Here is a 12,257-nt window from a genome sequence, read left to right on the forward strand (position 1 = left end):
AGGTCATTCCCTGCTTGACATTCGTAGATGGCGGAGAGTACCCATATACCACTACCAGCGCAGTGGCGCAGCGGTTAAGCGATGCGCCACTGCACTGGCAGGTGGCTGTTTCTGTCACAGCCACAGGTCAGGATTGTGCGACCCATGTTGCGCTTAAAGGCCAATTGCACCACTACTTGAGAATTCCGTGCTATTCAATTAGGATTCAAATCTATATAGGCTGTAGGTAAAGCATGCCAAATGTTTTTGTGCTAGCATTAAAAACAATGACCTAATCGACAATTAAATTTTAGGCTTCTCCTCACAACACTAAAGAAGTGCGGAGAAGCTTGGTATGACGTAGCGGAAGGAAAGATCTCAAACTTCCGCTGCCGTCAACCACATCCTGCCATGCCTCGTTGGATGCTGCCAAACAACGCTCGGCGGCCTTTGCTTTCGGTGCAGTTGGTTTTTTACTTTGAAAGCAAGCGCTCGTGCGTTTGAAATGTATCGATATCTTCGATGACGTCATGATGCGCCCTACCTCTCCCCCCCCCCCCCCTTTTGGCGCTGTACGCTGCGGAGAAGCTTGAAGGCCGTCGCGATTTTAGCCGGCGATTACGTCACCATTTCAAATGCTAGCCCGAAAGGACTTCGTATGTTGTACATTCAAGTTTCCCACATTCGACCCCTTTAAGCTCGTCGAGTTCTAAAACCTAGACAGTTGCCCTTTAACGAGCAACTTCTCGCAGCTGGCGCGACGCTCCTCCGAACTTACCCGAGGTTCCTCCCATTGACTGCAGCTTGCGCGGCGTTCCTCGGAAGTTACCTGCGTTACTACCCGAGCTTACCCGAGTGACTCGGGTAAGCTCGGGTAAGCGACGTCGCTGTTGCTAGGCAACGGCACAAGAAAAAATGGCTGAGGCTTAACTTGGTTAAGCCTGGAGAATGCGAAGCATCATCGTGTCGCGTAATTTGGAGGCGCACAACCACAGCGACGGCGCGAGGTGGGCCCCCGTTTCTCCACTGTCGTGACGTCATCGTGTCACGTGGTGTGACGTCATGTATCACGTGATTTGGAGGCGCACAACCACAGCGACGGCGCGAGGTGGGCCCCCGTTTCTCCACTGTCGTGACGTCATCGTGTCACGTGGTGTGACGTCATGTATCACGTGATTTGGAGGCGCACAACCACAGCGACGGCGCGAGGTGGGCCCCCGTTTCTCCACTGTCGTGACGTCATCGTGTCACGTGGTGTGACGTCATGTATCACGTGATTTGGAGGCGCACAACCACAGCGACGGCGCGAGGTGGGCCCCCGTTTCTCCACTGCCGTGACGTCATCGTGTCACGTGGTGTCACATCATCGTGTCACGTGATTTGGAGGCGCACAACCACAGCGACGGCGCCAGGTGGGCCCCCGTTTCTCTACTGTCGTGACGTCATCGTGTCACGTGGTGTGACGTCATGGATCACGTGATTTGGAGGCGCATAACCACGGTGAAGGGCTGAAGTGGTAGCTAAAGTAGTATGCTTCGCATAAAAAAGATCTGACGGTTGACAAGATTCTTGGTCGGTGTCGGTGAGCGTATGAGTGCTTTCGCACTAAAAAGAAAACACGAAGAAAAGAAAAAGGACAAGCACTTGCAGCCAAATCTTTATTGGCACACGCACACATGCATGCACAGAAACACTGCAGAAACATGAGAAGAACAAACAAAACGCATTTGAGATGAAACATCCGCTCACACATGCGATGTAGGCGGGGCCAGCTGGCTTAGATTCTGAACGGTTTGAGTTACTCAGATTGTTTGCCGACTAGAACTATTGAGGACTTACTAATACGCAGCTCACCGCTCTGTCACATACAAAACGCTCCTCCGACTTACCTTGTTGATTGATGACGGCGTCGTAACGCCACACTGTTGGCGCAGTCCGGGTCTCATCCACATGTGCAGCAGTGGTTAGCCAGGTGAGTGTACGATGATACGGAAAGGGATCATTTATGCTCTTTTGATGGGAACATGCTCCGCGTAGGCCCCTTTCTTGCTCCGTCTGTTTATTTTTTGTTTGTTTTTTAAAATGCAGAACGCATTCAATAGCTGCTTCCCGAGGTTTCTTGTTCGAAGTTTTTGAAGAGAAATTTTAAAATGTATTCGTAATTTAATCTCTCAGCTGACGAAATGCACCCAGAGGGTCGTGATTGGTACGTATCTCCGTGAAGTTCAGTCTCATCACTACTTAAACATGTAATTTCTAAGTCGTTAATTACGCTTCCAGTGCTCCGATGGGCTAATTACGACGAGCGAATAATAGCCTCATTGGGTAATGGCTGATTCCTCATTTTCACCACTGATGACCAGCATCGCCGCTGGCGGCTCGCTTGCACGAATTCCGCGACAGACAGATTCAGCGAGAGCGCAATGTACCGCGAGTTTTGCGCTTCCGGTTTAATATGATACCGGCTCCCTCAGCATCTCGGGCCTCAGGGGGTGTTCAGAAAAGCCCGCCGCAGCCGCTTCGAGCTCTGTCACTCTGGACAACGGGAAATAGGGACCAGCTCACGCAACGTGCTGCTGAGGCGGAGTCGGCCGTGCACGTTGGGCGGCAGTCTGAAGCCGCGCTTCGTCGGTCTAGCGTGACGGTTGGGGTGCTCGTTCTCATTACGTTTTCCTTCCTGATGCACTTCCGCGAGGAAAAACGGCGCAAGAATAATGTTGTCAGGCACGGATCACGGATAGGCTTCGATGTGCTGCTGTGTACGTTAATACGAGATGCACACCCCCCGTCAAATGTATACGGCCCAAGGGGTTTGCTTTTTAAGCCTGCTGCGTGCCTCGTTATGCATCTTCAGCGACCGTAACCTCTAGAAAGAGGAATGGCATCGCGTCCTCAGCCCTCCCAAGCTTTGGAGTGCTAGATATGCTAGGGAGCCCCGCTAAACAGCTTAGAAGCAAACCCCTTGGGCTGTATACTTCTGACGGGGACCGTACATGGAAATAACTGCTCCAGCTGTCAAACGAAAAAAAGAAATACTTGCTACGTTTACGTCGTTCAGTGCTCTATACGTTTGCGAATACTGTCTCTGTCCAGACGTTGATACGCAGAGGTTCGGAAATCTTGCCCTTTGCTATTTTCTTCGCGCTACATACAAAAGTAACCAAGAGCATTGATGAGAAGAACGCACACGAGAGAAGCCATGCAATGACACTTTAAGCGCATTGGTAAAGTTTCTGTCTATCTGCTTTCTACCTGAAATATCTGGACACGTCTGGGTCACTGACACCTGGCATGACATTTTTATTCACATTAAGACGCCGATTATACGACACGCGTCGTATAATACACGCTCGTCGCAACGTCGACCAAACATAACTTCCTTTCAACGAGCCGTGAGTCCACGTCTCTGTGTAAAGAAGTTACATGCTTGCGTTCCTTACGCTGACGGCGACTTTTACCACGTGACGGGTCTTAAGTGCGCCACTGTCTACGCATTCATTTCTCCGCAGCGACCACACGTTTCCGTTTCGAAACAGTAGTCGTCCGCTAAGAACCTGAATCAGAAGTGCACAGAGTCCGTACCAATTTCGGGCCGTTTTAGCACGGTTCAGTTGGCTACGAGCTCACAGAACAGACGCAGAAGTTTCACTGAGCGGCTGCAACAATGCGTTACGACGATCTCATACTCCGCCGCTGGGCGGAATGTCTCCTACACTGTACAGAGTAGGACGAAGAACGAAGCGAACACAACGCTGATTTTTTTTTTTATTCGGTGCATACGCGCCGAGAACGAAAACAAATGCTCAGGATAAGAGCAAGACGATGATTAAGCTTCCCCGGAAGCGACATCTCCTTGTGCAGCAGTGAAAATGAAGGGGGGCTGGCGCTCGAATTTCCTAGCCTTCTAATCTTCAGAGCCTCTCTAATTTCTCTCCTCTCATGCACGTCACGATTGCTTGCAGCTACTTCGGCATCACTATGCAGCGACACGCAATGTTTTTTTTTCCTGCTTTTTTGCTCGTACGAAATCTCTGCTTTGTATTCGTCTTGTTCTTCGTCCTACTGTGTGTCTCAGATTGCGCTGTTCGCTTCACGATGCTCTATAAGCAACTAAGAGCAAGGTTGTAACGATATCTCGCTATAAATGTCAAGTAGACTTGGTCCTCAGGTTGTCAGCATTTAGCAGTATGCATGTTACGAACTCAGTGCGAGCAGCGCAACGCTCCGCTGCACCGTTGACCCACGAAGTCCGACGAAAGCCGAAGAAACGTCGTCGGGGCTTCGCTCCTCTCTTCAACTTGCCAGTCTTCACCTGACAAACCGTTGGGGCCTGCAGGTCCTCGCCTGACCCTCCCGGCGAGAGAGAGGAGAAAAAGCGAGAGCGCCGCTGGTCGAATGTTGCGTGTCAGAGAGACGGCTGCAGGCGCTGGTTGCCTCCGTCACTCCCTCGTTCAGTGAGTCTGCCGCACTCACTCGTGGCGCTTCCGATTGACAAGCGGCAGCCACGCTGGCGTTGCGCGGCGTCGGCGGTGCTACCTCAGCAGCCAGGAAGCGTGCGGCGATAGCGCGTGCCTCCTCCCTTCCGCGACCGGCCGCAGCCAACGCACGTGCACCAGGGCGTGCATAAACAAGGCGCGGACCTCGGCGGCGGCGGCGCGCCCGGCGGCAGGAGCCGATAGCATCGGCCGCTCCCGCCGGCCGAACACGGGGGAAGCCGTCCTTGAAGCTGGCCTGTTGAGCGGCGCGCAGACTCGCCGGCGATCCACGGCCGTCGCGACGCCTCTTCCCGTGCCCGGCTGACGGCGACCCTAGTCTCTCGGATGGCCCGCTCGGCACTGGCGGTGAGTACGCGGGGGAATTCGTCGCCCGCGGAACTGCTGCCTCCGCGCGCACTACCCACATACCGGGCCACCGACGATGCACCCTTTGTTGGCGCGCATTCGATTGGATTGTTTTTCGCGCGCGCTTTCCGACCGGTTTGACGGAAGGCGGGCTGTTTCTTGCGCGAAGACAGCTTTTGTTTTGGCGGCTTACCGTTTGTACTTGGCTCAGACGAAAGGGAGCTCCATGTCGGCTTGACGCTACGCACAAGAACGACGCAGTAGCCTCATATTATGTAGCCTTTTTTGTCCTGGCTATCTTTTCACGATCCACTGGGAACCGACCCGGAGCAACAATGAATAGGTTCTGCTCCAGCCGGACACTCCTTAGCCCCTCGTCTGCAGCTCGGCTGATGGCCCATGAGTGAGGTACTCAATGCTGTGTTGTATTTTTCTAGTATGCACCTGACTTGATTGTTTGCGTGGACACAAGGTTCGTGTAAGCTTCTTCGACTTCACACGATGGGAATTCGATGAATTAAGCTGTATTCTTAAATCAGCAGATGCAAGTAACAATACTTGGTACACTTCACGCGTATGTGGCGTGACTTATCTACAGCTGATCGAGGCGTGCCCCGTCACACCGCGGCTCTAGGCATTTCAAAATGCTAAACCCCAGCAAGGGACCTTGCTCAACGCTAAGGGCAATTTTTGTCATGTATTGGAACGCCGGACTGGACTTCGAAAAGGCTCACCCCATGAATACGAAGACCTCACTGTCGTATAGACTAACTGTAAAAGTTCGTCTTGTCAATTCTGAGCCACTAAGGCTTTGAGCGGGCGTGGGGCAATCATAACGTTTTGGTTTGGTTTGGTTTTGAGGGTTTAACGTCCCAAGGCGGCTCAGGCTATGAGGGACGCCGTAGTGAAGGGATCCGGAAATTTCGATGACCTGGAGTTCTTTAACGTGCGCTGTCATCGCACAGTACACGGGCCTCTAGAATTTCGCCTCCATCGAAATGCGACCGCTGCAGCCGGTATCGAACCCGCATCTTTCGGGTCAGCAGCCACTGAGCCAAAGCGGCGGCTACAATCATAACGTTTCGGGTTCGAAATTTAAATTCTAATTTCGATCGCACTTCGATGGGCCCGACTACACCTACAGCTCGTAACGGTTGGTTGGGCGAAAAACAATCGCCCAAGCTGTGCGCGAGGTAAACTTCTTCTTGACAGTGGTTTAACCGTACGAATGCATTTTCTGAACGCTTTTTTTTTTCTCTGCAGAGAGGGAACAGGTTGAAACTTGTAGAATAGCGCTTGCATCAGCTTCGTACGAAGTGCCGCCGCGCGGAAATGCATCTACTAAAATCCGCGGTGTTCACATTGTCCCGAACCTTAGCTCGTTTTGTGTTCTAATCATGCATGTTACAAAAGTGACATGCCAGAAGTCCGTATGCATATTTGTCATAGAACTTCTCGGTAGCACTGTGAGCTCACTCTTCTCAGAAACCGGCCGCCGCGGTGGCTCAGCGGTTATGGTGCTCGGCTGCTGACCCGAAAGACGCGGGTTCGATCCCGGCCGCGGCGGCTGGAATTTCTTTGGAGGAGAAATTCTAGAGTCCCGTGTACTGTGCGATGTCAGTGCACGTTAAAGAACCCCAGGTGGTCGAAATTTCCGGAGCCCTTCACTACGGCGTCTCTCATAGCCTCAGTCGCTTTGGGACGTTAAACCCCATAAACCAACCAACCATCTTCTCAGAAACCCGATTTTTTTTTTTGCACGCACATTAAATTATCTGCAAACACGTGTTCGTAATTCAAGTTGTGATAACCTCACCACGTTCTCGCAGCGCGGAAATTATCAGGCACCCCTCGTAAGGTAGTGGCTTCGTAGGAAATGCGTGCGCACCTTGTATCTACAGAGCCATTTCACGCATGAGAGGAAAGGGGGTTAACTGAGTTATTTTGCCCAAAATCAATCAGCGTTATGGCGCAGAGCGGAAGCAGGCTATCCAATGTGCAAACGAATCTCACAAAGCTATAGCTCAGGGACCGCGAGGACATGTAGACATGTGTTGTAGGAAGCGCACGACCTGTCATGAGAATTTCACCCACTTATAGCGCACTTTAAAATGACATCTGCATGCGGACGGTGACAACGCAGCTTTTTCGGCGGTATCTTCTAAGAGTCCGTTTGGCATACCCTTGGCCTGCATATTTTCACAGCCATCACCCCACATTAACTGCGTGCCCGAAAGCGGGGTTCTTCGACAAATCCCGGAGACCGTACGTGTAGGATGTTTCACACTTAGCGTGAAACTGCGCGTCCATGGCCGCCTCGTTTCTTATTGTGCATGCGTCTTTTCTGCCGCTTTTCCTCGGCTGTCTGTGGCAGCGCTGCTAGTTTCCTTTTAAGTGTGAAACAGCGTGCATTCACATTTCGTAAAGCTGGCCTTAAACGTGCGCCTGCATTGATGCGTGCGGGGATATACTCGTGAGCTCCTCGCGTGTTTCTTTTCATTTTATGATTATTTTTTACCGCGCCGCGCAGTTGAGAGAGGTCACGGCCAAGTAAAACTGTGGACGCCTTGTTCAGCGCTAAAAACGAGTATCCGTACTCGTACTTAAATAAACGAGATAGAGAGAGAGATCGCAATCGGCCCGCGATCTGACTTGGGAGATAAGCGATCACTGGAAAGGACGACTCAGTTGTGAGTGTTTGCTGTCTCTTCAAAAGTAAAAAGTAAACATGGCTGCGCGATGTAATCGCTCTGGTCTCGAGATGATGGAAATGTGCTAAGGCGAGGCGTTTTGCGCCCAAATATGTCGCTGAAAGGCTCACACGCCAGCACGTTATGTCTCTTGGAACTCCGTAATTCCGCGCATCAGTGCACTTTCATCTCAAAACCGTGTTCCGTTTACGTCTGGCGCCGCACCTGTATACGCATCGCTGAAACCGTGCACTGCTGTAGAGGCCGGAGCTGGCCTCAACTAACCGCCTGACGAATTGGCCGGCTGGCATTTCGACCCCTGTCGTGTCGCTGGATGTCGCAATCGGCGGGAACACCGGCGTCGCGCCCGCCTGTCGCGAACCGTCCGTACGCGTGGCAACAGCCGAATGAGCTCGGGCCCCGATTACAACCGACGCTAGCTGTGTAGCTTCCGCGACGCCGCGCTATTTGAGTGAGACAGAGCACAGCATCGTCTTCTATCCCTTCCGGGTTATGTGTCATCGTTACTTCCGTCGCCTTCCTCGCGTGCGCCCGCACTGCTCTTTGCTGCGAGCAGCCTTTGTCTTCTTATACTGACGTCCGCGCGAAGCTGCAGGATGACCTTCTTGTTTGGATCAGCTCGCTAGGCGACCGATGCTTTTGTTCTGAATTCTTTTCCCTCTCCATCTGGGCTTCCCGAAGGACCGAAGTTTAGTTTTCGTTCGCTTCCCCCATGCCATCATGGCTTCCACACCCTGTGCGTCCTGTAACGCTTTCCTGGATTGATGAGGGACGTTTTCGCCGAAGAGGACATGCCGAAACTCCGCGCAAAAGACAAAAAAAAAAAAAGTGTTAGGGTTTTACCGCACCTAAACCGAGGAGAAGCGCGAAAGCATGTGTTTAGCCTGGTTGGCTCATGGTTTTGCTTTGCTGGGTCGTCGACACGTCTGGCGGCGATATTAGACTCAGTTTAAGCTCTGATCGAGGTTAAGCTGGTCTGACCTGTTCGCGCCGCAGATGGAAGTTGATGAAGACGACGATGTGCAATGCACAGCGCGAGAGTGTGTCGCAGTTTAACCCGAGGCGTTGTCGGCTGCGGCGGTAGCATATATTTCCCTCGTGCAGTGGCCAGCGAAGCTGATCTGTTCGCTGCAATATTTATTTTATTTCTGCATGGGCTGTTTCTCTGCTAGGTTTTGCCAAGCTCACCTTCAAGGTCAAGCTTCGCACAAACACAGTGAGCCGGTTAGACCTCGCGAAGTATCGCTTTCGCACCAAAAGGTGGGCGAAAGACGGGCACCTGTGCGGACTTGGCGTAACAGTTCTGTGCGCGCGGCGCTCGACGCAGCGCATGTACGGGCCGTGCCATCGTTGTCTTTCCTGAGTGTCTCGCCTATAGTGCGAGGAGCACGCACGAGGGGGGGCGCTGGCCGCAGTTGCCACGCACGCACGCACACACATCTTTGCCCACTCCCTGCGCATCTGCATTCCTTATGTGCTAGTGGCCCGCGCAGCCATCGAGCAGCGGCCTTGCGGCGGGCTCACGTCGAACCATCGCAGAGTGGACTCAATAAGGCCGGACCCACTCCTTCGTCGACTTCTTTTCCCGTTCGCCCACTTGTTTCGGGGGAAAGCAAACAGGCGTGTGGTTCCAACTGTTGTGCCGAGGACTCGTTCGATAACGCTCGGCCGTTGTTATCGAGGTCGGTACTCTAGGGTAACCTGCACTGCCGTCTGTTTGCTCTATTGCTTGCAGAGTGGATGCGGTAAGAAAAAAAAAGCAGCAGCAGCAGTAAAATATAGAAAACAGCGATTAGAACGGATGCAGCTGACAGTTTCTGCGCATCTCGATGGAGTCCCGGATAAATACGATAAACATAAATGAGTGCACTGATGTCCTGTCGAGGGCATGCGGGCTTCAGGGCTTGGGGAAGCAAGAGTACAAAGCGGAAGGTAAGAGATTACAGAACTGCGTGCGAAATAAAACCTGCTTTTGTATCTTTGCTTGAATGCTTTAATGTGTTCACAAGACGTCGTCGTAATTGCGACTCGGTTGCAGTAGGAGCGTGCCTGCCTCAGGCAACGAGTATACCGTGGACGATGGAAACGGCAACCGGATAGAACCCGCCCGAAGGCGTCTTCTCTGGGGCGCGGCTATACCCCTTTACGCTGCCCATGTATTGACCGCAAGCGCTGGGAACCCTGACTGTTGTGGACCCTTCAGATAAGGTTTTGACAAGCGGCTGTTATCTTGGGGCGGAGAAGAGAGCCACTTGTAACGATAGTAGGAAATTCCTGGCCGCAAGTCCAGTGTGACACTCGAGATGAAGAGGGCGGCTGACGAAGTGGGTACACATACAAAACACACAGGCACACGGCTATCTACGCGCATCCTGTTTAAAGCATGCGTGTCCCGAGAAAGAGTCATCAGAACAGGACCGTGAGCTTCCACAGTGTCCGGTTGGGAGATGAAGGCACATGTCCGCTGCAGGGTCGATGCGTTTTCTTTTTTTTTTTTTCCGTGGTTTGAAGGCAGCCACTGCATGATTTTGAGCAGCGATTTAGACGAGAAGCAAATAGTGCGGTGCTCTCGAATATTCTCTCTTTTTACTGTCCCCGCTGTGCGATCTGGTCCTACGGCATTGTGTTATGCGGGCCGTACAAGGCTCAAAAATAAATATGTGAAGAGAAACAGCGAGAAAAAAAAAAACATTTGAAACATAATCCGCTCCTGGTCACGTAGAATACTGCACCGAAATACAGTCGGGTACATTCAGGGCACGTGCCACTCTTCAGGAAGCCTTGCTGGCAGCCCCAAATGCGCATCTTGTTCGCCATCAACAGGACGAAAGAAGTGAAGGAAATCTCTGCATCGGTGGCGGAAAACTGAACATTCGTTTCCTGTTGATTTCTTCACTTACCTCCTTTAATTTGAGTTCTCTTTTCTCGGTCAGCCTTTCAGCACCCTAACTGATTTGGTTTGGTCAACGTTGTGTCTATTAAACAGACTTGTCTTGAGTGAGAGAGGACTCTCTCCCCATAAAAAAAAAAGTATTTATTTGTTTCTTTTTTTATTGCTGTTTGTTGCAATGCACCGTGTATGCAAACATTGCTTGCAGGCCATGTATGTTGCAGGCCAGGTTGTTCACAGATATCACCGAACAAGAGCATTCTGCCTTTTTTTTTTTTTTAATAATATATAACGAAGGCTATATGATCAACCCAGAAAGTGACTAAAATTGCTGCAGTTAGCAGAACGGCCTTTTTCGCTTCCACTCAGATCGCTTAACTTTAGTCGCTGAACAAGTCGTTCATGTTTGATCTCTCAATTGTATCGCTCTACGTACTCGAACTCGATTAACTTGCTCAACTTGCGCTCAAAAACTTGCATTTTTTTTTAGCGACCAAGCGCAAAAGTTGTCGGGAGAGGCGCGCGAGGGTGACCCGAAAGTCTCCATTGATTTCCTTCTCGAGTGCGTGCTCAAGCACCGTCATGATCGCGCCGTCACGGCATGATCACCGTCGCGCGCTTCCCTTACCGTTCGCTGAAACACAGGTAGAAGGGCGTCCGGTGCCCTTCGTAATTAAAAAGTTGCCAGCAGCGGCAGGTGGCGAACGAAGTCTTTAATTACGTTGCGAAAATGCGCACGCGTTATTGCATCTAGAGCAGCGAAACGCGTTTGTTTTTGTCTTTTAATCCTTCGTTGCAGAAGGAAAGACGGGCATATTTTTTTTTTTTTTTTTCAAACATATACAGTAAGCTTCGGAAGAAACGAGCCTATCCAGAATTTCCGTCCAGCGCAGGTTTTATAATAAAATTAGTGATTCTTTCTTGGTTAGAAGAAGTTGCTTGGGTCGTCTGATCGACACTTTCCAAATGAGCGGATGATTACTGTTAACTGAGCGTCTGAAAGAATAATACCGAGACTGACGCGGTGGCGAGAAGCAATCGCACTGTTCACGTTGCGGTTTACGCTTGCCGTAGCCGCAGACTCGCGGTTGATGTCGCGAATCGAGCACAAAACGATTGCATCACAGCGCGGTTTCGTTGTTACGCGAAAAGGTTGCGAATGAGGCAACTGCAGCGGTGTTGTGAGTTCAAACGGAAAGGTGCCGCATATGCGAGCATTAAAATGCATATAGAGGCCTCGGCGCGGCGTCGTCGGAGGGCAAAGACCCGTTCACGCCATTGAACCGGCTGACGAGGATGTGGCAATACCAATGCGCGGATTGAGTTACGCGCACAGCGCGCTCTCGGTAAAGCTGATCTCGGGACTTTAGCTGTGGGTAACGGACGACCTGACCGCGCTCGCCTCGCCCTGTATCTTCTTCCGGACCGCTAACACAGCGTGTGCGAGGTAGTACACAGTCAGCGAAACAAAAACGACAAGGCGAGCGCGCGGCCATCAAGCATTTCTGCTGCGTGTTGAAGCGCACGGTGTAAATGCATGTCTCGGTAAACGCTCGAACATTCGAGGAGCAGAAGTACTGTCCAGCCTTTGAAGTCAACAAAATGGACGAACAAGATTTGAGAGGCTGAATGATGCAGTTGTCTCTTTCTCGGGACCATAAGTTAGAAAACTCTGCCCTGTTCTCGTGACCGACTGCTCTGCGCGCACTCACTGGGCTCCGCGGTGGCATCAGTGCGTTTACGTTGGCACACAGTGCGGGCGGGTAATAGCGCAAGATTCACGGCCCCGCATGATGTCCCGAGATCAAAGTGGCGGACGTAAGCGTAACAACAGAC

The 12,257-nt window shown here is 51.7% G+C and overlaps 1 protein-coding gene across 2 annotated transcripts in view; it reads left to right on the top strand.

Moving 5' to 3' along the window:
• Positions 1–4,442: 4,442 nt before the first annotated feature.
• LOC149353181 (uncharacterized) overlaps positions 4,443–12,257 on the top strand; it is a 72,705-nt gene continuing 64,890 nt past the window's right edge. The window contains exon 1 of one of the 2 annotated variants that reach the window (XM_089582377.1): positions 4,443–4,820. In XM_089582377.1, the coding sequence (XP_089438503.1) occupies positions 4,800–4,820 (21 nt within the window). In that variant the 5' untranslated portion in view covers positions 4,443–4,799. The remainder of the gene's footprint in view (positions 4,821–12,257) is intronic. The other variant, XM_089582376.1, reaches the window with a different exon arrangement.

The sequence above is a fragment of the Amblyomma mixtum genome, chromosome 3 (genome assembly GCF_055824585.1).
Source record: "Amblyomma mixtum isolate Tamu chromosome 3, ASM5582458v1, whole genome shotgun sequence".
NCBI classification, from domain to species: domain Eukaryota; kingdom Metazoa; phylum Arthropoda; class Arachnida; order Ixodida; family Ixodidae; genus Amblyomma; species Amblyomma mixtum.